Source organism: Siphateles boraxobius, unplaced genomic scaffold (assembly GCF_051911475.1).
Source record: "Siphateles boraxobius isolate OS27281-9 unplaced genomic scaffold, OSU_SipBor_1 25, whole genome shotgun sequence".
Taxonomy (NCBI): Eukaryota; Metazoa; Chordata; class Actinopteri; order Cypriniformes; family Leuciscidae; genus Siphateles; species Siphateles boraxobius.
The window spans coordinates 4,983,876-5,009,895 of record NW_027508866.1 but is presented as its reverse complement, the minus strand read 5'-3'; the positions used below and the strand labels follow the sequence as shown (position 1 = coordinate 5,009,895).

General features: G+C 40.6%; 1 protein-coding gene across 1 annotated transcript; it reads right to left on the bottom strand.

Annotated features, from left to right (window-relative positions):
- Nucleotides 1-20,255, bottom strand: bcl10 (BCL10 immune signaling adaptor). Its single transcript, XM_077242100.1, has 4 exons — nucleotides 19,961-20,255; nucleotides 16,624-16,912; nucleotides 380-2,296; nucleotides 1-149 (listed from the first exon to the last, which is right to left on the bottom strand). Exons 1-3 carry the CDS (start codon nucleotides 20,009-20,011, stop codon nucleotides 1,899-1,901), a joined length of 738 nt encoding a protein of 245 aa, XP_077098215.1. The 5' UTR covers nucleotides 20,012-20,255; the 3' UTR covers nucleotides 1-149; nucleotides 380-1,898.
- Nucleotides 20,256-26,020: the final 5,765 nt, after the last annotated feature.

Below are 26,020 nucleotides of genomic sequence, written 5' to 3'. Positions count from 1 at the left end.
TGAGTGAACAATGAGTAATATGAACTCCTGTTTATTGTTGTAGATTATCTTCTGTATCTGTTTGCAAAGAACATGTAAGAAGTTACTCATGTCTGCACTGATTTTAGTACAGATAACCAGATACTGCTCATTGAGTGGAGCATCTTACACTAGAAACTTTACTCATAGCCACCCACAACCTCGCCACGCTTTACTCTGCACAACAAAGCGAACAACAAAAACTTTAGCATGAACTCTGTTAAATGTCAAACTCTATGACACTTCGATTCAAAATTTTCTCTCCTGATCCAAAGCAAAGCATGCTGGGAGATAAAAATCAACAGCTCAGTTTTAGTTGATGCGGGGGGGGGGGGGGGTGGGGGGGGGGGGGATTGAACACAGATAGATTGAACTTCAATAGATTGAACACAGTTTTTAACTCTTCAGTAGATTGAACACAGTTTTTAACTCTGTCCCCACCAGTGTTTTATTTTTAAGTTTCCAGCCATCACCAGCATTTTTGATTATATTCACAAAACTTTCATGGCCGCCTGAATATTTTCTTGCACTTATTTGTAAACAGTCGATATGTTAGGGATAATCTACGGCTAGCTGTGCATTAAACGATTTGGAGGCACATAAACAGTTGCCGTCACGGAGGTCATTCAAATGGTTTAGTATTCCCGCTTAATAGACTCTAAAAATGCTGGGTTGTTTCAACCTATGTTTGGGTTGAAACAACCTCGCATTTTTCAGAGCATACCATGGTCATTTGCCAGCCTTGACAACTGAAAGCTGTTATTGATGTTAGTAGCACAATATTTGACTGTAAGGGTAAAATTATTTTCAATAGATCTAGCATTCTGCCCGCTTTGAATCAAACACAGAGTTAAAGTGGTGTTTAAGATTACATTTATTTGAATTAATGTATTACAGCATTTATTTGAATTCATTATCGACCGAGAGAGAGAGAGAGAGAGAGAGATTAATTACTTCAAATTACTTCATTACTAAGAAATGATTATCGGTGAAATTATTATTAGCGAAGCTATTTTATCACTAATAGGAGTCACGGGGCAGCGTTGATACGTTTCTGTACTCCTCAGTGTTTCTGCATGTGTGCAGTGTTATGCGTGTGTGCGCTTCAATGAAATGCGCATTAATAAAGAACGGTGATTAAACTGACTGGAACTACTTTATCACACTGTTTTATTGCACACTTTCCAGTCAGTCAGTATTCAGACAGACCATGGTACAAATCAAAAGGGAAAACAGAACCTCTGCTTTTAAACAACAGCAACAACAAAACCTTTCATTCTAGCTTCATTCCTTATTTTTTAGCAACACTTCACTGTGAGTAAGTTTAATAAAAAAAACATGAATTTTCTAACAAAAAGCTGAAAAAATGTGTGTTTATCAAAGACTTTGTCCATAGATGGAGTAGATCGAGTTCATCAACACTCCCAAAGCTTCAAAAGGTTCAACATTTCATTCAGTAACATTAGGCAGTTTTGCCGTTTAATGTTTAATGATCACGTTAGCTTATATGTGTGTAAACAACTTCTATCCACTCCTTCTGGTTTACACAGATCTTCTTCTTCGCTTGTTTTTGGATCTGGAGATGCTGCACTATTTCAGATCCATAACAGCGCCCCCCTACTGTATAACGGTTTTGGGATTGTGGGAAAAACCCGTCAATGGCGGGGAAAAAGATAAGCAGGAACAAAACGTTCAGTGATTGTGTTGCTTTAACTCATTTTATTTAAGCAAATTTAACAAGCAGCAACACTTTTTTTGTAAAAGTGTGACTATGCTTCGATTGGTGAAAGACGTTTGAAAGACATAACCGACTATTGGTTTTAAAATGTTCTGAATCTTACACAGAGAGGGAATGCAGGCGCTTGCTTTGAAAGGTTACGCTACGACATGTGCGGAGACAACGAGCGTGAGCGCAGCGGCTGGAAGTTGGCGTCTCCACTACTTCCAGCGCTCCCACAGACCGCAGAGTCGGCGTCCTCCATCTCCAGCTCCTCGGGAATAGCCGGAGCTCCCGGGTCTCCGGGTTTAGGTAGGCTGGACGAGCATGTGGAAGACACGTTCATGCTCCCGCTGCCTCCACACACCGACACACCCTCGTTCCCTCGACCCGATCCGTAGTGCAGGTTAAAGGATCCCGTAGCCACCGAGGCGGATGTGCTCGCCTCTCCTTCAGGGTGATAACATATAGTGGAGTACTTGTCATAGTCCAAGTCCAATTTGGAGAAGTCATTGGTTGAACTTTTTGTGCATGAATAAGCTGAATTGGCTGAGGACCCCACTGCAAAACATGAACATATTGTGTTAATATCGTCATCTCTGGAGGCCTTACATGATAAACAAAAAACATTGATTTTAAGAAACTTGTTGCAAATACTTAATAAACTACTCCTATAAAACTATCAGTTATGGATATTACTTGTGAATTAAAGGCAACTTATTTTATTAACCAAAGTCTCCAGAAGTTGAAAGCTTTGTAAGACAGTTGCTGCACACCTTTAAAGGGGTCATGAAATGTACAATTAAAAGGTCCACTTAAAATGAAAGCAACATTTTTACAACAAAAACATCCTAATTTAGAAGTAATAAGCTATTTTCTATCCTGTTTTTGACCCTCTCTTTAAAACACTTGTTTTGATGGGCGTCGTTACACATGGAAGTAAACACCCACTGCTGTGATTTGGTAACAGTTTTGCATATTAAAATGAATAGTGGAAATTAATCATCTTTATTTATATTTATTCCTTATGTTTTTGTGAGGTAGTACAGTATTTTATTAAATAAAAGGGGTTTATCTCGTTATGTAGTTAAAACATTTGCCAACTGTGAAACATTTATGTGTATTACATATGCTTTATAAGTCTTGGTGGTGGCAAATGAAGTTGAACCCTTGTGCGACCTTATAGACATTTTTGTCTTTTTTAGTTTTATTCTTTTGATAATTTTGCCTTACTGCCAACTTTTGGCACAGGTGTGTAATTTAATTAGAATTTTATTAATTCACCCTTATTTCCTTTAATAAATCTATTTTGCACTAGTAACACAAAATAGTTTCACTCAGGACCATTTGGTCAAAAATGTCCCCATTGAAACCCATTAAAACTGCAATTTATAATCCCAGAGCCATTAACTATAAAATGATGCAGTCTTTGTTAATAGCTGTGTACTCTACTGAGTGTGATACGAGAACAAGCGAGCTCTTCAACGGGACCTCTAGTGTCTGGTGTGGGCGTTACAGCGTGGCACCCTGGTCGATTCTCTCTCTCTCTCTATCTCCATCTTTTTGTTTTTCTTCTCATTGAGCAAAACAAAAAGGCTGTTTTCACAGCTGGTACGGTGCGCCAAGAGCGCTGAAAAGCCGTTCTCAAGGCTGGTAAGACCGCCGTGAACAGAGAGACAGCGCATGACAGGCTGCACACTTCCCTGTCTGTGTCCACTGCAACCGTTCTCCTGCGTGCTTCAGCACGAAGGAGAGCAGTCCCTAAAAGAGCTTACATGGGTGGAGAGCAGTCCCTAAAAGAGCTTACACGGGTGGAGAGCAGTCCCTAAAAGAGCTTACACGGGTGGAGAGCAGTCCCTAAAAGAGCTTACACGGTGGAGCGCGTCTTTTTAAAGATGTCACTCCACCTGCCTGTGTCTGGATGCGGTCGTTACCTGGGATCGCGGGATGGCCACGAGCGCTGCATCGCGTGTCTGGGCATTGAGCACGCTGAGGCAGCGTTCGTAGATGAGTCATGTAGCCATTGTGGGAGGATGACCATCTCGGAGCTACGGTCGAGACTCTCATTCCTGCAAAGGGGTCCATGCTTCTGCCACAATCTAACCCTCCACAGAGGGTTACTTCAGGCAGTAGTGCAGGTGACCTGAGGATTTCGGTGAGCGTGCTTCCTTCGGGGAACCAACCCCCTAGGAACCCTCACCCCTCCCATGCTCCGCAGCCAGTAGAGCTGCCTACGGAATGCCCTGGACAATCCACGAGGTGTGTACCAGTCGTATCCTTCGGCGCTCCCCACAGTGAACAGATGTCGATCGCTGCATCGGAAGGTGGGTCAGACTTCTCCACGGGTGACGATTCGGTGCCGCTGCCCCCTTTGGGGGTGACAGCGGTGCCCAAGTCGGACGCGGAGATGATGGCCATGCTTTCCCGGGCCACCAACAGGATCGGGCACGTGTGGAACCCTCCACCCTGTTCCGAGCCCTCGAGGATGGACGATTGGTTTTTCGGGGTGGCGCGTGCTGGTTATCAGCAACCCACCATGGACAGCACCTTTCACAGCCAGAAACTGTCTCGGTGGCTCCTCCTCCCTCACCACCCTTGATGGCGGGGGGGCAAAGGGACATGCGCTTCCCACCAGTGGAGCAGGCCGTTGCTATACAGCTGTGCCCTAACTCCACTTGGCAAGGAGAGCTGTGTCTCCCTTCCCGGGCATGTAAGCACTCGTGGGACTTAACCTGCAAAGGCTTGCAAGGCATGTAGGAAAGCCACCTCTGTCATACACGCCATGGTGTTGTTGCAGGTCCATTAGGCCAAGGCACTGAAGGACCTGCATGAGGGTGGTCATGATCCCCAAATTCTCAAAGAACTTTGTGCCGCGACGGACCTCACGCTTCGTGCGACAAAGGTGACTGTACGGTCGGTGGGTTGTGCGATGTCCACTATGGTCGTCCAGGAGCACCATCTCTGGGTGTGTCTGCCTGACATGAAGGAGACCGACAAAATCAGGTTCCTTAACTCCCCTGTGTCCCAGACCGGCCTCTTCGGCGACATGGTCGAGAACTCTGCCCAGCAGTCCTCGTCTGTACAGAAGCAGACTGAGCAGACTGGCTCAAGCATATCCTACCGCGATGGTCAGCTGCTGCCTCCACCCAACTGCCAGCGGCTCCTCAGTCTACTAGTCGCCGAGGGTGTCCTCCTGCGACTACCCTCGCTCCCACGCCCCAGCAGCAGCCTCCACCCAAGCAGTGCCGAGGAGCCAGTCGCAGGAAGGCGGCCCGGCTGTCCCGGCCCCCGCCAAGAGGATGGGACTGCTCTTTAGGAGATGGTGACCGCACCGCTCCATCCCCCGGAAGAGGGACAGGTGGAAAATCTTTTGTTTCCTTTTTTTTGTGTTCCACTGCTGGCCTTAAAACCAGCAGTACCCAAATTCTCAATAAAAGAGCCGTTTCTTCCATCTCTGGATCCGAAGAGGGCCCGGAGAGCAGTGGGAGGAGCCTCTTCTATCACCAGCGGGCAGCAGCGTGCAGTTCGAGAACACCACCGAGCCGCCTCTTGCCCCGTGGAACCAGGTAAGTGTTGCACAGCACACTCAGACGCCGCTACCAGCTGCCTCCCAGAGAGAGCCTCCAAAACCACGTCCCTGTGTTCCACCTCGCTGCCCCAATCCGGGTACACCTACGGTCCCTTTGGTCCCTGTTGTACGGTCCCTGCGAGCCTGGTTAGCGCTCCCCAGTCCGTCTCGCTGGGTCATATGGACCATCAGGCTCGGCTATGCGATTCAGTTCGCCCCGCGTCCCCCCAAGTTTCGGGCCATCCACTCCACTACAGTGAGAGCAGCCAATGCCCATGTCTTGCGCGTCCTACTGGCGAAGGACGCGATAGAGCCGGTCCGTCCAGCCGATATGAGGTCCTGACCTCACTACAGTCCCTTCTTCATTGTACACAAGAAAGGTGGTGGGTTACAACCAATCTTGGACCTGCAAGTTTTGAATCGGAGTCTCCACAAGCTACCGTTCAAAATGCTCACGCAGAAATGTATTTTATAATGCATCCGTCCCTGAGATTGGTCGACCTGAAGGACGCATACTTTCATGTCTCAATTCTTCCTCGACACCGGCCGTTTCTGCGCTTTGCATTTGAGGGTCGAGCATATCAGTATAAGGTCCTGCCCTTCGGGCTGTCCCTGTCTCCCCGTGTCTTCACGAAAGTGGCATCGACTGACTGACTGACTGAAGAGGAACGACTCGATTACGTATGGTAACCCTCATTCCCTGAAGGAGGGAACGGAGACGTACGTCCCGTCGCCACATCTGCTGCGGCCCGCTGGGACAGCCAGCTTATTCGCCTTGGCTCCTCATCAAAAAACTGAAGTGCAATTGCACCTGCTGCTCATTATATACCCGCGCTGCGTGGCAGAGCAGCTATTGCAAATGATTGCACGCCAATGTGCAATTGGCTCGTTTAGTTTCACTCAAAGTAGATTGGCCTCTCCAGTGAGATTCCTATTCGTTGGTCTCGACGTGGCGTCTCCGTTCCCTCCTTCAGGGAACGAGGGTTACCACACGTAACCGAGACGTTTTCTGCTTATGTATATTATAGAGCCGATTGGATGTCAAGTGTGGTTTGTATGTCTGTAATAAAAAAAAATTAGCATAGGTTTGTGTGCTTGTAATATTTGAGAGAGGAAAACTCTACTGTACTGCAAAATCATTTTCATAAACTTAAATTTATGTTTAAATAGTCCATAGTTTTTTTTTTTGGTTTCACTTTTTAAACTTTTTTTTACTGTCTTCTTTAAAATGAGACCAAACTTAAGTCTGTGCTCCCAAGCTCCCAAGTTTTTCGACACCATGGACCTATGTGTAACTTTTAAGGGGTTAAGTACTTAAGTTTGCAATGATCTGTTATCACTAGAGATCGACCGATTCATCGGTTTTGCCGATTAATCGGCACCGATAGTTGATTGGTGTAACTATCGTTATAGGTGAAAATCCACACCGATAGTTTTTCCGGGTTGCGTCCGTTGCTGGAGCGGCTGAGAAGTGTGCAGACTCATTACACGGTACGAGAGCACTGAGAAGAGACTGCTGGCATTATACAGAGCGAGAGCGGCCTCTAGAGGAAAAATAACAAACTATCACTGGCTGAGATGTTTACGTTAGCACGTGAGGCTGCGCGCAGCAAGGAGAGAACACGCAGCACAGACAGCGCTTACACTTCAGACGCGCATTTAAAACACAGACAGCGAAACGGTATGAATACATTACAATAAGTATATTGCCATATCATTATAAAGTAATTAATTTGTTGACTAGATGCTGCATCAGCAGAGAAAGAACAGAAGTATGTTTGCCGTCGAGGCTGAGAGGAATAACATTAGTAGCGGCTAAAACAATGTGACAAAAACACACGCAGACCTGACCCAAATGTTTTATGTTGCAATTGTTACCATCTATTTGCATTATTCTATATCCAGCGGGTCACTTTTATGTATTCATTAGGCGACGAAGTTGCATATTTAAAACTAGTGACGTGATTGCTTTCTCAACATTGATATGTTCATGTAAGTTAGCCGACAGAAACATAAACAAATCAGAAACGCGTTCGATTTAAGTTTTTTTTTTTATCGCTACAATACATCTTGTTATTTTGATTAGATAATCATCAAGTGTTCTAGAATAGAAGCAAATAAAGTGAGAGACCATACATAGGCAATATACATAATATAGGTCTTTATTAAATTTTAAAGGCCATCTTTAAGAATGACTCTTTGGAATTATATGAAATGGTAACAGTTTACAGTAAGATTACATTTTTAGCATTAACTAAGGTTAATAAAAGTTGTAGAAGTATTATTCAATGTTAGTTTGTTAATTTCAACATTTACTAATGCATTTGAAATGGAGTTTTAATTCTTATTTTATCTGTTATTACCTTAGTTAATGTACTATGAACTAACATGAATGATAAAGGTTCAATTGTATTGCTCATATTAATACATGCAGTAAAAACGTATATTGCATAATGCATATAGTTCACGAAAGCTAGCTAATACATCCTTGTTAACAAATGCGACTTGCAGAGTGTTACCTATGAAATTTACGTATGTTTCTAGGTTATAGCTAACGAAACTTGTAATATTTTAATGTTTAAAGTATTTTCTATATAAAGCTCGTTCTGTAGAACTTCTTATTTTAATATATTCATATTTATATATTTATTTAATTTAGCACATTTCAGTTCAGCACTCTTTTACTTGTGAGTGTTATGTTTGTTTTTAATCCAGTATCCATTTTAAAAAATATCAGTTGAATTATCAGTTATCGGCATTTATGGTCAAACCTAAATATCGGTATCGGTAAAATCCACTATCGGTCGACCTCTAGTTATCACAGTTATAGTTGACAGGATAACTTGTGGTGTTTTGTGTAAACCAATTATTGTCACACTGTCATTCTTATAGTCATTGACATTGTTATTGAAAGTAAAGTGAGTGCATATGAAGCGATCTGTAGCAGACAGTAATAGTGACACATGGTAAAAACACTGTTACTCGCACTTGTGTGTTGTGGCATTGCTGTCAGATCCAATAAAAACGAATCCGCAGTAAAATTAAACGAACAAAGTCTTACAATTTATGGAATGGTTTATCCCATTTAGCAAAAAAAAATTAATCTTTAATATATTATAAAAGATGTATAAAGGATAACTTTATTGTTGCTTTATAATTGTGTCATATATTTTTCGTCGTTGTTGTTGTTTACGCATTTATGAGCCCTACAGGGTTTGTTTTTGGTATATATATTTTTTATATTTCATAATCTTTTTTGTTTCGATATATGTTGTAATTTATTTGATTCAGTCAAATACATTTATATATTATTATTGTAGTTTAGCTCTTTCTTTAATTTTAAAGTTTCTTTTTTTCCTTGTTGCTTAAGGGGAGGCTTTGAAAAAGCCCTTTGGGGTTTTCTGCCTCTCCCTGCACAGTATTCGGATTGTATTTTCTTGCTCTTATTGTATATATTTAACATTTGTGCAAATAAAATTAACCTAAACTAAACTAAATAGATGCGATCTGACTGGAACTTCGTTAAAAGTAAAGTTAATCTGCACTAACAGGATGGCAATACAACGACTGTGTTATTCCACAAATTGGCCCTTCAAACATATCGTTATCCTCAGAAGCATCTATATCGCAATCCTGCATTTACGTCTGTCTCGTATTTACTACCACATGACATGCACGGACCGGTGGGCGGGGCTAAAGAGGCAATGATTCATAAGTGGGCGTCGATCTTCTTCGGTCTTTAGTTGCACTATGATGTAATAATGTGACAAAATCCAAAAAGAGAAATTTTCTTGGCTTGGTTTCAATTAAAGCTGTTTTTTGACTCTTATATGTCAAAAGATCAAGGACATTTTTATTTCTCAATTCATGACCCATTTAAAGTCACCATGAAATCAAAATTGACAATTCTTATTTTCATGTAATATTGCGGTGTTTGTTATAAATGATTATTAATGACACAACGTGTATCCACCTGTTTCCGGGGGGCGCTACTGTAAAATAGAACGTGGGTGAAACTTCCGGTTAGGTGGCGGAAGTAGTAAATCAACGGTATTTTTGTGTTACATAGCGAAGAGGTTAGGGATTTTTCGAGTACATTTTCCTACTATTTAAAGTCGCAAACATTAATGAGAGATGTCGTTACGGAGCTCAGGGACAACATGTGCTGTTCGTGGTTGTACATATAACCGCACTAAACTAATTCAGTGGCTGCCGCGCGAAACTATAAAAGCCACTTTGCCGCAAATTTTTAAGGACAATTTCCCCAACACAACTTGTGTCATTGACTGCACAGAAAGTGTCTTGCAGAAGGCTAAAAATCTGGACTCAAGAACTGAATCTTATAGTCACCACTATGCAAACAATACTGTCAAGTATCTAGTAGCAATTGCGCCCTCTGGTTTGGTTATGTACATTTCAGAGGCTTACGGTGGCAAATGTAGCGATAGATTCATCACACAGAACTCTGGGTTTCTCGAGCATTTGCGTGCTGGAGATGAGGTGATGGGCGCCCGTGGCTTCACCATCAGAGATCTGCTAGAGGAACCGAATGTTCGTTTGATCATGCCAGCTTTCACGCGCAAGAAATGCCAGCTGACAAACGAGCAGGTCACTCGCACAAGACGCATTTCTAATGTCCGCATACACATTGAGCGAGCAATCAGACGTCTTAAGGTGTACAAGATCCTCTAGCAAACTGTGCCTATTCATTTTGTCCCTAAAATCGACAGAATACTAAAAATCTGTGCAGCACTCGTAAATATCCGAGGAGAGCTTATTTCTAGAACATAGACACCATATCTTACACAATCAGCTTGAGCTTAAATGTTCAATTCTCTCTATAACTTTATCAACTGTATAAACCAATACACAACTTTTACTTGCACTGATTTTTTTTCTAAACTGTTGTAATTATTCTTATTTGTTTTGATTATTTTAATTTCTTCTATGTAAAGCACTTTGAATTACCTTTGTGTATGAAATGTTCTATATAAATAAACTTGCCATATATACTTGTATACTTGCCTTGATATACCAACACCTTTTCTTTTAGTTGTTGTTTCATAGACAGCTATTTTCTTCTGTAAATTTAAATTCTTAATATTGTTCAATCTCGTAATATTCTGCAAAAGAGAGAAGTGTGTGTACTTTCACAGTATAGTATTGCTATTTTTATTTAATGAAATGTTCTGAATACAACTGTTAACCAAATGTGCAAATGACACATTCATTTATTCTTATTAATAAATTCAAAAGCCAATGACTAAGTGTCTAATATGTTTTTATTCAGTGTGTATTTTTTTATAAATAAATATTTTAAGTCAAGGCTACTGTGAAGCAACACATACAGAACATGAATGACACACAGTAAACATTTCAGTTTAGTACATTTATTAATTAAATAAAAAATATACAATAATACACAATACAGTAATACATTTTGGGCCCTTAATTGTCCTAACTTTACTGACCTTCCACAAAAGTGCTGCTGCATGACTACAAGAGCGTCCTGGCCCTGCAATACATGAACAACCCGCTGTCTGTACTTCACCTGCCACTCAAACTAGCACCCAAGCCTTATGATGTGTTACGTGCAAACTCTGGCTCGGCTCAATGTCAGCTTTTAGATACGCAAGTCGTTTCCGACGTCCTTAAACAACACTCGACCGACTTTATCACTGTGTAGATATGTATATGCCTCTGAGCTTTTCAGGTTGCTCATCGCCTTACCATCACAGGCTACTGAATCTACAAAATAGCTAGAAATGCTACGTGATACGAGGCCACTTCACGTCATCCTCCCAACCATCTACCGCGGATGGTAAAGGTACTGTATCACCCCTTTTAATTTCGTTGAGGTTGTGTTCCCACATCATTAAGTTTGGATTGCTAAATCTTGAATGACGGTCAACTAATGAATGAATGAGTGTCAACTCCTGCTTGTTTACTTCGAACCGGAAGTCGCGCCCACTTTTGACGCAATGCCTCATGGGACGTAGGAAACTTGTGGATAAGCTACAACAGTTGAACATGTGACAATATTAATTTCTCGATTTTAATCTGTAATGATATGGTTTCTTGAATCTAAAATCTTTTAGTCTGTGCCATTTTCTGTTGATGTGTGAACAAAAACACTAAACATTTGTAGCGCGCCTGACGTCCAATAATCGTAATAAGCTTTGTGCTTTATTACTTTAATACGAAGCAAAGTCTCAACTTTTAAAATTCTGTAGATTTTATTACAAACAATAAATGTTGGTTTGTTTCTCTTTATTGTGACGAATCGCTGTAGCGTCTCAGTTGAACCGATCATCTCTTCCTCTTTACTACTAGTTACAGCAGCAAATAAACATCAATGAACATAAACTGAATGATAAAACTTAAATGAATCGGTAACGCTTCCTTTTACAGTCCTGTTCCCCATGTACATACTATGTACTTATTATAGTAATTACAATAACATGGTAATAACTAGGTACTAATCCTGAACCTACCCCTAAACCTAACCTTAACCCATGTACTTACCTCTTATTACCCAGTACTTTCTTAGGTAAGTACACTGTAAGTACATGTGAGTTAACGCACTGTAAAAGGAAGCGTTCCCAATGAATCATGTCTCATGTAATCGCTCAATCAGTGTTTCAACAGGGGAAAGACAGCTTGTAGTCTCTACAATGCCACTTAACCATACATTTACCTCAAGAAAGCTATTCAATGTCCATAAACTCATTAATTAACTAGAAAAAATAACTCTAGAGAAGAGCATTTTGCTAAATGCACTGCATTACATATTCATTATATTTGTACTTAATCTGTTAGTGATGTCTTCATTATCTGATGTATATGTTAGAATAAATCTGTCAGGAAAACAAGTAATTACAGTTTATTGTCATTTAAATTTTATATTTCCCCTGAAAAACTGGAGTGGAAACAATCTGTGCAACTCAGTTTTAGCAATTTGAGTGTTGATTGTTGAATAAGTACAATTAATTGATCATTTATTTATTTTATGTTTTCGGCCATGTGCATCCGGAATTGGTTTTGGCCCAGAATTTTATTTTCCGTGCATCCCTAATTCCTCTTCCTGGTAATCTTAAATCAGAATAACCCTCTTCTCTTCTTTGATGACGAGGTCGGGGCAACCTGTCACTCACATGAGATCAGCCAATAGCAAACCACAACCATCCAATCAATTCCCCAAAGATAAAATCAAGCCCCGTCCACAATTTGTTCCTGTTCCAGAAGCGTTTCACTCGGATATACGGCACACTAGAGAAGAAAAGACGAGCGCGACTTCCGTTTCATGCCGACTATAAAAAACCCTTTGCGTGTGAAATGAGAAACAATGAGTCTCCAGCTCTGCTCACAGCCTCACACACAAGCTTTTGCTGTTGTCTAATACAATATTTACCTTAAAACTGTGCTTCATGTGGTAAAATATTACCTGGCTTTTATCACTTTTTTACATTGTTGTCTACTCTCATATATTCTTAATCTTGTGAACTCAACTACTATAACAATCTATTCTACGATGAGATATAAATCTGAAAACGTAAAAAGCAAAATTATAGATTAAGAACAAGTACACCCAACTGTTAAAGCTATAATACAACAACCATCTTTTCAAGCGAAGATTTAAATCTGAACTAATTATGGTGCAAAAAATAACCATTAACCCTATAAAGCCAACTGTATCTTTGATAAGCAAATTTCTAAGGCCTCTAAATGATCAAAATGATCAAAACTGCTGATAAACCTGTCTCACTCAATCTCCTCCAGTCCTTCTGTCGTCTGATTGATCGTTCAGACGGTTTTATCAAGTCTTTTAGTATAATTGTACAAACGTCCTCCTTCAGCTTGTGCTTCACGTGTCTTTCTGCTGTCAAATCTGCACTGATTTATATCGAGTAAACCTTAATAACTTTGATATTGTAAGTAATATTTCAAATGGACTAAAGCAGCTTCAGTTTACTCGATTATTCAGACATAGTTTTATAGAAAAATCATGAGTCTCAAATATGATCAGGCTTTATCAAGGTTTATTCGTTCATCTCTCAATTATCATTGTACTGCAATACATTACGTTTTCAAACTACAGAGCTTTGATCATAAAACTAAGCATTTAAATATCATCTTACTATGACATATTATTGGAATGACGACTGATATTTATTGCATTTCATGCAAGCATCAGCATCTGCACCATTGGTATATTTCTGCTCAGTTTGTGTCTCTGAATAAATCTGAGGTGTTTTTTCCTCCTCAAGTTTGAGCTTCATATTCTCACTATATCATACTATACGAGTCATAAAAAGCCAAATACTCAAAATGTAAACCGTTCACCACTGCCACTTCATCCATATGGCCATACACAAGAAAGTCTTTTTTGAGTCACTGTTTTCATCAGCATCCGGTCATCTTTTATTCATGTTTAACTTGCAAAAATAATGAACTAATTACAAATGCAGCGAATGGATCTTGTTAATAATAAATATCATACATCATACTTCCTTTCAGTGAAGTATGGACGCACAGCTCACGCTCCCAGTGTGAATGACGTTAACTATTAATATGGAAGGAACATTTGGTCCTATACGCTTTGGTCAAAGTATCCGTACCTTCCAGTCCAATCCAAACTTCACTGAGATCGAGCTCAATGGGATCGTGTTCATATGAAGGCTTTTCAATCCATCTGATTCCTAACAGATTATTTGCTTCCATGATTACCGGTTTCACGATAAACCACGATAAAATGTCCTGACGGTAAGTATTATCGTTTAAAATTTAATTATCACTAAAACCGTGTTTGATTATCGTGATTTTGAAAACTCGCAGTAAATCCTGTCCAGCCAGAATCAGTCATGTAACGTTGTTGTTTTTTGCAGGAGAAGACATGGCGGAAGGCAGTGACAGCGCTCGGGAGATTTTTCACCCATCCAAGAGGACAAAGTCTGAGGTGCGGTCGTATTTTGGCTGTTACAAGAGTCCTGAGGGCAATTTAATCGAGGATGGGTAACGTTACCCTGTCTGCAGATCTTGCAAGAGGAAAGTCGCTGCAAAAGGGGGAAGGAAACACATCAAATCTGCTAAGTCATCTTAGTGACAACCACCCACTGTTATCTAGCGAACGCAAGGCAAGTTAACTTTGACCTCAATACCAAAACTACTTGGGCAAATAATTGGAAAAAAAAATTGATTAGAGATTCAATATTTCATTATGAAACTTGTAATTAACGCAAAGCTTCCGAGAAGAAAAGTTTTACAGCAAGTGGCTTTGAGCCAAGACGAACGAACATGTTCAAATCATTACGGGCGACATTTAAGGGATAATGTATTGTATTAAGTAAGTAAACTTATTACACAGATTTTTTATTTATTTTTACCACAGAAATAATTTCAGGGACATGTAATATTGAATTGTGATTAACGTTAATGTTTTAAAATCATACCCGGTTTATAAACTACAGTGTACAAAACAATCGTCAAGACAATATGATCACTACAATATTAATACTAAATTACTCTGATTTCATTTTCAATACAATCCAAAACTGAGACTGCAAGACATACACAGAATGAAACCAGAGATCACGCCCGCGGTGGTGTCTCAGATTTACGAGACGTAAAGGCCTGTCCATCAGGGTACGGACGAGTCTGTGTCAGCAGCTCCCTCCCGACTACGAGGAAAAAGTTTCAAACTTCCTCAAATTCACTGATGCAAAGATAGCGGATCATTCCATTGGCCCGCACAACATCATAGAGGTTCCTCTGACGTTTGACACACAAACTTTTACTGGCCATGTGCTTTGAGTCTGTGTCAGCAGGAACAAGGCATTGCTCGTTTTTGACAGCATGAGGGCCCATATAACAGATTCGGTGAAAGAAGCCATCAAGAGGACAAACTCAATTCCAGCTGTGATTCCTGGGGGCACAACAAAGTATTTGCAGCCACTCGACATCAGTGTAAATCGTGCATTTAAGGTGGCGCTCCGTGTTCAGTGGGAGGCTTGGATGACAAGTGGGGAGAAATCCTTCACTAAAACGGGCCGCATGCGAAGAGCAGCTGATGGTCAAGTCTGCCAGTGGGTCCTGACAGCGTGGAGCATTGTCAAGAAATCCACTATCATCAACGGGTTTCGAAAGGCTGGACTGCTGCGTGTTGAAGAGGGCTCAGCGGGGGATTTGCCTCTGGATGAAAGTGACGAGAGCGACAATGAAAACGATCCAATATCGGATGAAGCAATTCTGAGGCTATTCAACTCCGACACCGAAGGAGATGACTGAGGAAGATAGTGACCAATGACTTTCTTGGTAGGCTACTGTTTACCTCTAATTTTTTTAAATTTTTGTTACAAGCCGTGTTTCGTTAAAGCCTGTGTAAAGTTCATTTGTTTCAATGTACCGGTAGGCACCTGCGGCTTATAGACATGTGCGGCTTATTTATGTTCAAAATAATATTTTTTTCAAAATTCAGTGGGTGCGGCTTATATTCAGGTGCGCTCAATAGTTCGAGAATTACGGAAGATGGAAATGAATGACATGTATAGCAGCTTATGTTTATAAAATATCATACAGCTAGACCTATAATAACAACAAGACATTTCCAAGCAATAGCCTATTGACATCATATGCAGGAGATAACACGAAATTCAGATGTGGGGGGGTTATTTCTAATTCACACAAGGTCCCCAGATAATACTAATCCCATGCAAATAGGGCTTAAGACACTTTTCTTCGCTCCTCAAATACATTAAACATGAGCCTTTATATATATATATATAGGCCTGGTTTCACAGTCAGGGCTTATATTAAGCCAGGATTAGGCCTTAGTTCAATTAGGGCATTTAAGTAGCTTTTATAAACATGCTTTAGAAAAAAAAAGACTGGTGTGCATCTTGAGACAAAACAATGGCACAGACATATTTTAAGATATGCTTTCAGTTAAAACAGCTCAAACATGCTCACAGACTAGACTAAAACGTTGTAATTATTCAAACAGCCTTTTATTCATCCTCGCATTGCAAACAAGCAGAGTCGCTCCGAACTGCATGCAGCACTACATTCACGATAGAGGGGGCGGCGTTATGAGCTTTGACTGACAGTTTGAGGAGCCAATGGTGTAACAAGGTTTAGTCACATGCTCTTTTTAATACGTTTCATTGGTTAGATATTTGCAAAACCCTCAGACAGACATAAAGGGTGAACAAAAGTATTGATAAATGAAAAATAACGAAATATGACGATACAGGGTTTCCACTCGACAGCAACGATATTCGATTTCATGATATGACCCCTTTCAATAATTTATGTTCTTTCTTACCTTTTAAAGCTTCCAGACGCTCATTTTTCACACGCTGCACCTCATCTGTGATCTTTGCGATGATGAAGTTGAGTGTTCGGCCCCACTTGATAGACTCGATAAGCACGTCTAAACCGCGTGGGTTTTCTGCCAGGATATCCAGCAGTTTGCTAGTGCGTTTCCCTCTGGTGGTTCTGCAGCTGATCTCCTCCGTGTCTTCTCGGGTCAGGATCTTCTTGGAGCGCAGGTAATCAAAGTGCCGCTCAGCAATGATCTTATCCACCAGGTATGGTCGTAACCGGTCTATGGCCTACCATGAAAAAGAACCAAAGTGAAATACTTACAGGCTGGCATTTACAATCATTCTCAACTGTCTTTAGTGTGTAATGTTGCGGTTTGAGCATGAAAAAGCTCTGCAAAGCTCCAGTCTTTCTCTATGTGTCAGTGTTCCTGAACTCCCTGAAAGGCCTCCATTGTACTCTTGAGTTTCTTTCGGAAGCGAACACGTCACAATATTCCTCATTATAATAATTCATACGCAGAATAAAGGGGCGGGGCCTGGTTGAGTTAGTTAGTAGTGTGTTAAACTGGCGGTTATGGTAAGGGGCGGGACATTTCCCAAACACACTCGAAGCGCTCGACCAATCACAACACTTAACCATTGGTCAAAGAAATGAAATCATGATATTTTAAAATAGTATTATGCTAACACCGAGTGCAGTGTCGCATTTGGTGCAATACGAACACGTTCAGAACATAGACTGTAAAAAAAGATGGACGACGCCCCTTCGTTCTCTTCGCGAGAAGTGAAGCCGCCATTGTCCCGATATGGCGCTGACATCTTGGGACTTGAGTCTGCGCAGTTGCGATTTCGGGACCAGACATGCGCAGTCGTGAGCAGGAAGTAAAGCCGCGAAATCAACGTCCCGCTCTCACTCTCGCTGAATCAAGCGTAAGCACCTATGGCAGGGGTAGGCAAGTTCGGTCCTAGAGAGCCGCTGTCCTGCAGAAGTTCCAACCCTAATCAAACACACCTGAACAAGCTAATCAATGTCTTCAGGATTACTAAGGCTATAGGCAGGTGAGTTTATTTTCAGTGTTGGAGCCAAACTCTGCAGGACAGCGGCTCTCTAGGACCGAACTTGCCTACCCCCGACCTATGGTACGCACGCGCCTCTGCTGCAGAACAAACCATTATGTCGTTGTGAAATAATGAAATATAGAAATTTAGATATTAAATTTAAAGCTCCAATCTCCTCAGTCCTCTAAAGATCCCGAAAAAAAAGTCTGTTGTTGCTTCAGTGACTACTTTGCTCAGAGAACCTGTCAATCACAGCTGTCAATCATGTACGCCACAGCGCCGTTTTTATAGCATCAAATAACTAACTAAAAACAAACTTATTTTAAAAACAAACACTTGAAATTACATCAGCGTGATGAATATGACAGAAACTATCTTTGGAAAAAAGATATGTGAAGTGTAATTTAATTGTTTAGTTGGTCTCACGTCCCATTGAATAACACGGGGAGGCGGGGTTTATGAGCTATACTAGGACCGGCCACCGGGGGGCGATCGAGACGCTTTGGCTTCACTTTTCAGGGCTTGTGCGGCACGCTTGGTTCAGAACTAAAGGTGTGGTATAATGCTCTTTTCACAAGATGTAAAATAAGTCTCTGATGTCCCCAAAGTGTGTATGTGAAGTTTTAGCTCAAAATACCCCACAGATATTTCGTATAGCATGTTAAAATTGTCCCTTTTTGAGGGTGAGCAAAAACGCACCGTTTTTGTGTCCCTTTAAATGCAAATGAGCTGCTGCTCCCGACACAGAGGGTGGAGCTGCAGTAGCTTGTGTGTGTGTGTGTGTGTGTGTGTGTGTGTGTGTGTGTGTGTGTGTGTGTGTGTGTGTTACCAGCTCTTATTACCTCGCACAGACACCCACACAAAATCGCAAAAACTTTTAGTCAGAAAAAGATGGAGAGACTCAAGAAGAAGTGACAACTGTAGAAGCAACAGGACATTTCTGGATGGTTAGTTGGTGAATTAATGTTGCTGATGTGGAGTTATCTTCTAGTCATTGATTAGCATATTCTGTCATGATCTATAAATCGCATTCCCAGGGGCGGGGTTTATGTAAATGTTAGGGTTTGTGATGTAACTAACCCGGGAGGAAGCTCGTGTAGTCCCTATCTCTCTCTCATATTGTGCCCTTCTTTCTGGGTCAACATATCTGCATGCAAAACATGTTTCTGCTGCTGATGTGGCTGCCATTCCTGACGTAAGTGGACACATTACATCAAATAGGCTATTCTATAACAAAATTACGAGTTGTCATGATTTGAGGTTGAACATGACAACAACAAATCGTTGAGGTTTTTTGCTCAAAAAGGCCACTGCCCCTAATGTAGTGTAGGAGAGTAGACCATATATGGCAGCAGTGAAATAAGTACATTGTATACTTAAAATAATCTTTTTCCATCTTAATTTTATGTGATGGGGTTGAGTTGTTAAGCTTGACAATATACCTCCATGACTAAAATACGCCTCAAAAATATGAATAAAAAGTGATGATGTCACTTATGGGTTGAGTCTAAATTATTTTAGTGGAAAATGTTTGGCGTGACAGGGTTGAGTTCAGACTAAGGGACATAACTTTATATATCTTTCATTTCTTAGAAGAAGAAAAAAATTCACAAGTAAGTAACACGAATAAATACAAACAATAGCTTATTGCCCAAAAAAATTATAGACACATTTTGGTGAAGTGCCTCAGGGACATGACAAAATGCCTGGTGTACGATAGAATTAAGGCATTATTTTATGATAATAAAAAAACAAACATTTAAATTTTTTTTTTATTCATTATAATGGACAAAAGTATCATATTGGTGAACCACTAGCCTACTTTAAAAAGTCTGGGGGACTGAAATATTACCAAATCAAGCATACTCAGACACTAGTAATTTGATTTCTTACAGCTATTTAAACGAAGGAGAGATACTCATAGAAATAAAGGTTAACCTTTATTTTTTGAATCAGGTGTCCCAAGTTACATACATAAACTTTAAACAGTAACTATATCTAATGTAATGTTTATCGCGTAGGCCAATATTATTAAGACTATACAAGCATGCCTGAAAGCTCAAGTGTGCACTTTACATGGTTACTTTTTACAGCTCATTGCAGCAACTCAATGAAAATACTCAAATAAATATATTTGGACCGGGTTTATGATCAGCGACCAACCGCATCACACCGCCTTCACTTCCGCTTTATCGGACGCATAATCTGCCAATCTCGTAAACATGTTCACAGACAATCTGTTTAACGCACACGTTCATACACATGATAGCTACTCACTTCCTTCTTTATATCGGCCATTTCGTCCTCCGTCAGGTGAGTAACCTCCATCCTCCCTGCTATCAGCTTTTCACCTCTTCTGAGTTCTCAACTAGTTTCGTTGAGTATTTCCAAGTCAAAGACGGGGAAATAATGAAAGGACTATTTATATGATAGACTTTTACAACCATGCGCTGGCGAAGCACGAACTCAATACTTCTGTTGTGACTGAAATATCCGATAGTTCTCTAAAGTAAAGGGGAACTACCGGGATCTCCAACTTCCTTATTTGACGCATAGCGTCGCCCTACGTCACAATGCATGCCCTGAAAAATTGCTCAATGTATAATATCTACATCTGCATTAATTGTGCTGTTGCACGTCATCTGGCACATGGAAAAAAAATCACTGCGGATCATTTCTCTGATTCTTCTGAATGGTTCAGTTCCTTCATATACCTTATTTCAGCATTATCTATTTGTTTGTTTATACTGGCAAGTGCACTTTATTTTGGTAACACTTTATTTTATAGTGTCCGTTACACGTGTAGCTACTATAGTAATAACTAGAAATTATACAAGCAACTTAACCAAACCCTAACCCTAAGTTAAGTACATAGTTTATTATATTTAGACATGCCAAGTTGCAATACTGAACAGGACCACACGAACATGCTTGAAAAAAACCTAAACCAACCACCTTGACATGACTGCATAGTCTACTACAGTTCACTTATGCATTCAGAATTATTAAACACAGCAACATACACCTGACAGATACAAACACTATCCTGAAATGTGTGGAAACAACGTGAATGCACTGAAATGTGTCTTTCATTAAAAATTCAATTCAATTTAGTTCACATGTATTTGTACAGTGGTTTTCACAACGCATCATTTCAAAGCAGCTTTAGAGGAAATGCATGTGTCTTCATTACAATTGAGAGTGATCTGTTATCAGAGTGTCTGTGTCCAAGTTTTACAGAAATGTACATATACAAATCACGCCATTAAATAACAATGCATTGATTTAAAAATACAATGTGTGTCAGTGCATCTATAGAGCACGTACACGGTTTGTTTTGCCTATCAATAATAATGGTTGTTATATAAATTGCATATACAAAAATACTACAAAGATTGTTCAAGGACATTTCATTATGACTCAAACAATGGATGAACAAACAAAAATGCTTTATTTATAGTCACTCAAACACTTCAACAATCAAATTATGACTTGAAGGATCAACAGTAATAAATTGTTTATACAAAAATGCTACAAAGAATGTTCGAGGATATTTACCAAATTAAATAATAAACTCTAACTGTCCAAAACTACCTACCCTCTACAAAAAAAAAAAAGTCTCTTTCGGCTTTCACCTTCAAAATTGACGCAGCATTACAATTTGACTCGTCTGGACTTTCTAATGACAAATTCATTGATGGTATCATCAAATGATATTTTACTTGAGACCTCTTGGTTGATGCTGATCAGTGCAAGCCCATTGAGGCGTTCCTGACTCATCATTGACCTAAGGTAGGTCTTAAGTAATTTTAATTTAGAGAAGCTTCTTTCAGCAGAAGCTACTGTCACAGGTAGTGTGACAGCGATTCTTAGGGCCACCCACATATTAGGAAAAACTTCTTCAAGTTTCTTCTCCTTCAGGTAATTCAGAATTTCCATTGTCGTCATGCCAGCTTTTGGCAACACTGGGAAATTTTTCAACTCCATCGCCAGTTCTCTCCCATCAATATCTTTATGGTCACCGTGGCTCAGAGTGTTGCTGAGGGTTTCGCACTCCTTTGCAAGTTTTTTCTCTGGCAAATTAGGAAAGTTCACCAACACTCCAAACTTGTCATCAACATCACCCAACAGCTTGAAGCGTTCTTGCAGTGATGTAACTGACAGATCAACAATGACATTGAAAAAGGTAATTTCCAATTTCTTTAGCGCATCTCCCTCTGGCTCATTGGGTGATTCATAGGAGAACTGTCTTTTGTTTTTTCTCAGCCTTTTCTGCTTTAGGACAGTGTCCACATTCATCCCTCACAGAGATCTCTTGCAGATACCTGAGCAGAAGCGAACCCACTGCTTCTGTAGCTGACCAGAGAGGCTTCAGCTGTCTCCAGGAGATTCAGAGCCACATCCAATTGCATAGAGATGGACTGTAATGCTTTGCTGACATGATGAATTTTGGCCAGCATGTCATACCACACAACGCTACAAATGGAGAAGCGGTATGACCCAACCTCTTCAGCCAAAGACTGTGCCTCTGCTTTAATCATAGAATCAGTGGTTTTCTCCCTGACCTCAAGAAGGGCATCCCTCACCTCCACTGTCTGGAATCTCACAGCCTGCACACTGTTAATGCGACTTTCCCATCTTGTATCCGACCAGGATTTCACAGTCGTTTTGATGTGGTGCTCCCTCTCCCTCCCCTTATCTATCCTGCTTTGCTTCCCTCGTCACGTCTACTGTCTTGTACTTTGAGAGACTCTCGCTACACTGCTCTCCAAAACCAAGAAATTATGCCACTGTATGACTCTTGTGCATAGCGAGACGCTGGTTTGATTTATCCAGCAGAGAAATGTGGTTTGCGTATCATCTGGTCATACAGCGGTGCAATGTTTTCTTTAAATAAGCACTGCTTGAATTAATAATCTCACCGGATCAATGGACTGAAAACGTTCCTGGAGTTTAGCGGCTTAAAATTATCTGATCGCAAACAGAGAAGTGAAATCTGTTTGTGAAATGTTAGAATAGAAATTTCTGCCTACCAGAGTTAAAGGTGCTTGCTTCATTATAGATGTTCAGTGTAGGGCTGCACGATTAATCGCAATGAAACTGCGCCGCGATTTGGCAAAGGCTATGATTATTGTATGCGCAGCTGGTCAGTGCAGCACAGTGGCGGATCTAGAAAATTTTACATGGGGGGGCAAAGGGGTGGCAAGAGGTCTTGGCAGGGTGGCAGGGGCAGACGGTGGGAATCCCTATATGTGAATTGCTTTAACAAAACAAACACACAAACAAAGTATTATTGTTTAATCATGCCCTTACACACTACAAAGGTTTTTAATTAACAACAGGAATAAGCCCAGTGCAGTGTTCAAACAAAACAAAACCGTGCATCTTTTAAAAAGTAAAATTATAACAAGCAAAATGAAAATATAAAAAAACAAAGTACAATAATTGTGTCCAAGGACTTTTAGCCTTAATGGTTAGGCTCCAGCTACATTCTTCAACTACTCTTGCCTGCAAAAGTCAATATGTGGAAACCTCTGGTTATCCTTGTATTAGGGGTGGAACGGTACACAGAAGTCACGGTTCGGTTCATACCTCGGTTCTGACATCACGGTTCGGTACGATTTCGGTACAATGGAGTGAAAAGCAAAACAAAAATGCTGAAGGCATTTTTATAAATGTCTTAAGCCTTGTATTTTTTAAATAAGTTTTATTAATAAAGGCATAGAACCAGTTTATTTGTAGTGCACTGACAATAGTTTTATATAATTTAATTAGTTTATTAATTAAATTAATAAAAAGACAAAGACCTTGCGATAAGTTTGAATGAATTTAAAATTACTTTGCCATTTTTCAGATCAATATATTTGTTTTTCTTAATTTTAATTAACTTTATTCTCATCTGAATTATAAATAATTGATTTCCGTATAAAATAATACTAGGCTACCATTAAAACCACATTTGAGTTTCTTTTTTTAATCAATGTAGAATGTGTAATTTAAAAGTAAAACTGTGTGTGTGTGTGTGTGTGTGTGTGTGTGTGTGTGTGTGTGTGTGTGTGTGTGTGTGTGTGTGTGTGTGTGTGTGTGTGTGTGTGTGTGTGTGTGTGTGTGTGCGTGCGATTTTGGTTGGGTGATAGTTGTAGGTTAGTTTGACAAGAGAGTGTGACAAAAGCACAATGTTGTGTTTTATTGCGAGTGTACACAAATGTAAACACTTTGCAGTTTGAATTATATGTTTACGGAGTATGTTTTTGTTTCCCCTGTTCGATCGCGCCCGCGCCTCTCTCTCTCTCTCACACACACACGCACGCACGCACACACACAGTTCGATCGCGCCCGCGCCTGCCTCTCTCTCTCTCTCTCTCTCTCTCTCTCTCTCTCTCTCTCTCACACACACACACACACACACACAGTTCGATTGCGCCCGCGCCTCTCCCTCTCTCGCGCGCGTACACACACAGTTCAGCATTGCAATATTGACATCGCAGTCTGTTCAATATGCTGCGTTCATACCAAACACGAATTGAGCGAATTTTATCGCTATTTAGAGTTTTATTTATTTTTATATTGTGTATTCTATGTGTAAATTCGAGCACCGAACAATTGGATTTGCTTAGCTAATCAATCGATCTCCTCCTAACTGGCACTGTATTGTGTGTTGTAACCATAGACAGTAAAAGAAATGGACACAGCGACCTCGTTGATTTCAACGGAGAGAGTTGAAGCCGAACATGGGCACTCACTTCCTGATAGCCAAGCGTTCTGCGCAGGCTCAAACTGAGCTTGATGACGTAGATGTCACGTGAGCAACCTGACTGACAGTTGTAAATCTTCTAGTAGCTGTGCCAAGACAAATCTGAATCACCCATAGACAGTCACCCAACGTTAATCGTGCACAGAGACGGTGAAGCGCGACCTGCAGCAACTTTTGGTAAGTATTCTGATTAATTATTTTGTCATTTTGCTTAATATTTATTTATTTAAAAATTAACGTCAGTACGCCTGCGAGACTGTGCGAGCTTCTCCTCCTGTCTATACGGTAATGTCTCTATTGTGCGACATGAAGTCGCGTGGTTATGACGCAATTTTTAGCCTATTTTTACAAGAATGGCTTCTACGGGGCCATAACGTAAGATACAAAGTAATGGAGCCTTTTATACATTGTCGTGTTTCTTTAGAAATAAATAATGGACAAATGAAGTCTTTGGACGCCTCAGATGTAAAGTTATTCGCTGTCAAAGTGACGCCAAAATGAATTGGAGTCAATGGGATGCTAACAGCAGGTGATAGCCAGCTACAATGGCGGCCCCCGGAGGCAGCTTCAACTTCCGCCTGATGGATTACCCCCTTGGTTGTAACGTAGGCTAACGGCGACCATCAGTAAACGTTATTGATACAAACAATTTATATTTTTTATTAAGCTGTTCTTGTCTTTACAAAAATCAAAATTAGGCTAATCAAAGGGAAGAGTGCTCTTAGGGAGCGATTTGACCGCTGATTTTGGCTAACGTAATAGACTCGCTGTTTTTGCTGATGCTGGATCGTCTTTAGCATACACTGCATTCATTAAAAATGAAACTAAGTTAAACGTGTGTTTGACTACACCTGGGAAACTCATTTCACCTTCAGAGGCTCTGGGGCAGCTCAGTCTCTCCAGTCGGGTTGCAGGGCCACCGCACCGCAGCAGACTCGCTGTCTGTGTGTGTGTGTGTGTGAGTGAGAGAGAGAGAGCCAGACTGAGCGAACGCCGCTCTGCACGTTTGAATCAGGGACGTACTAAGTATTTGAGGGATAGGGGGAGGGGCTTTAATAAAAATTAAATTGTTCAATTTTGGTAAATGTATGTTTAGTTCACTGTTTTGAGAAGCTTGCGAGTTGTTTTTACAAGTACATTTTTTGGATCATCAAAGTTAGGGGGGCAGCTGGGGGGGCAAGGCTCTAGAGGGAGGGGGGGGGGGGCACCTGCCCCCCCTTGCCCCCCTGTAGATCCGCCCCTGGTGCAGCACGACTGATCGCAAGTAAACGCTGATCCATCTGAGGCCAAAAATCCCCCCGCAAAAGTAGGATAACATCATTCCAGGAAATCCCTATGGGCATCATACTATCTGTAGCTGAATAAACAGAAGATTGAAATGCTTTGATTGATTAAACATGACTAATAAACACACGACTGCCTTATTCTGTGTAAGAAGCCACATCATCTCACAGAAGGATGTTTTCAAACGCTGAAGTGAGTTTGGAGTAAAAGGTTATTATTAAATGTTGTCTTTTGTTGGACAAGAGGTTCATAAATGCTTCTCATGTTTGGTGAGATGTTTGACGCGTGTTGCTTTTTCA

Excerpts from the sequence above, each read along its gene's own strand:
- bcl10 (XM_077242100.1), bottom strand. The coding sequence starts at position 20,011 with ATGGAGGTTACTCACCTGACGGAGGACGAAATGGCCGATATAAAGAAG. Across the intron at positions 16,913-19,960 it reads TGGCCGATATAAAGAAGGAA|GCCATAGACCGGTTACGACC; the intron begins GTGAGTAGCTAT and ends TTTTCATGGTAG. Across the intron at positions 2,297-16,623 it reads GCGTCTGGAAGCTTTAAAAG|TGGGGTCCTCAGCCAATTCA; the intron begins GTAAGAAAGAAC and ends CATGTTTTGCAG.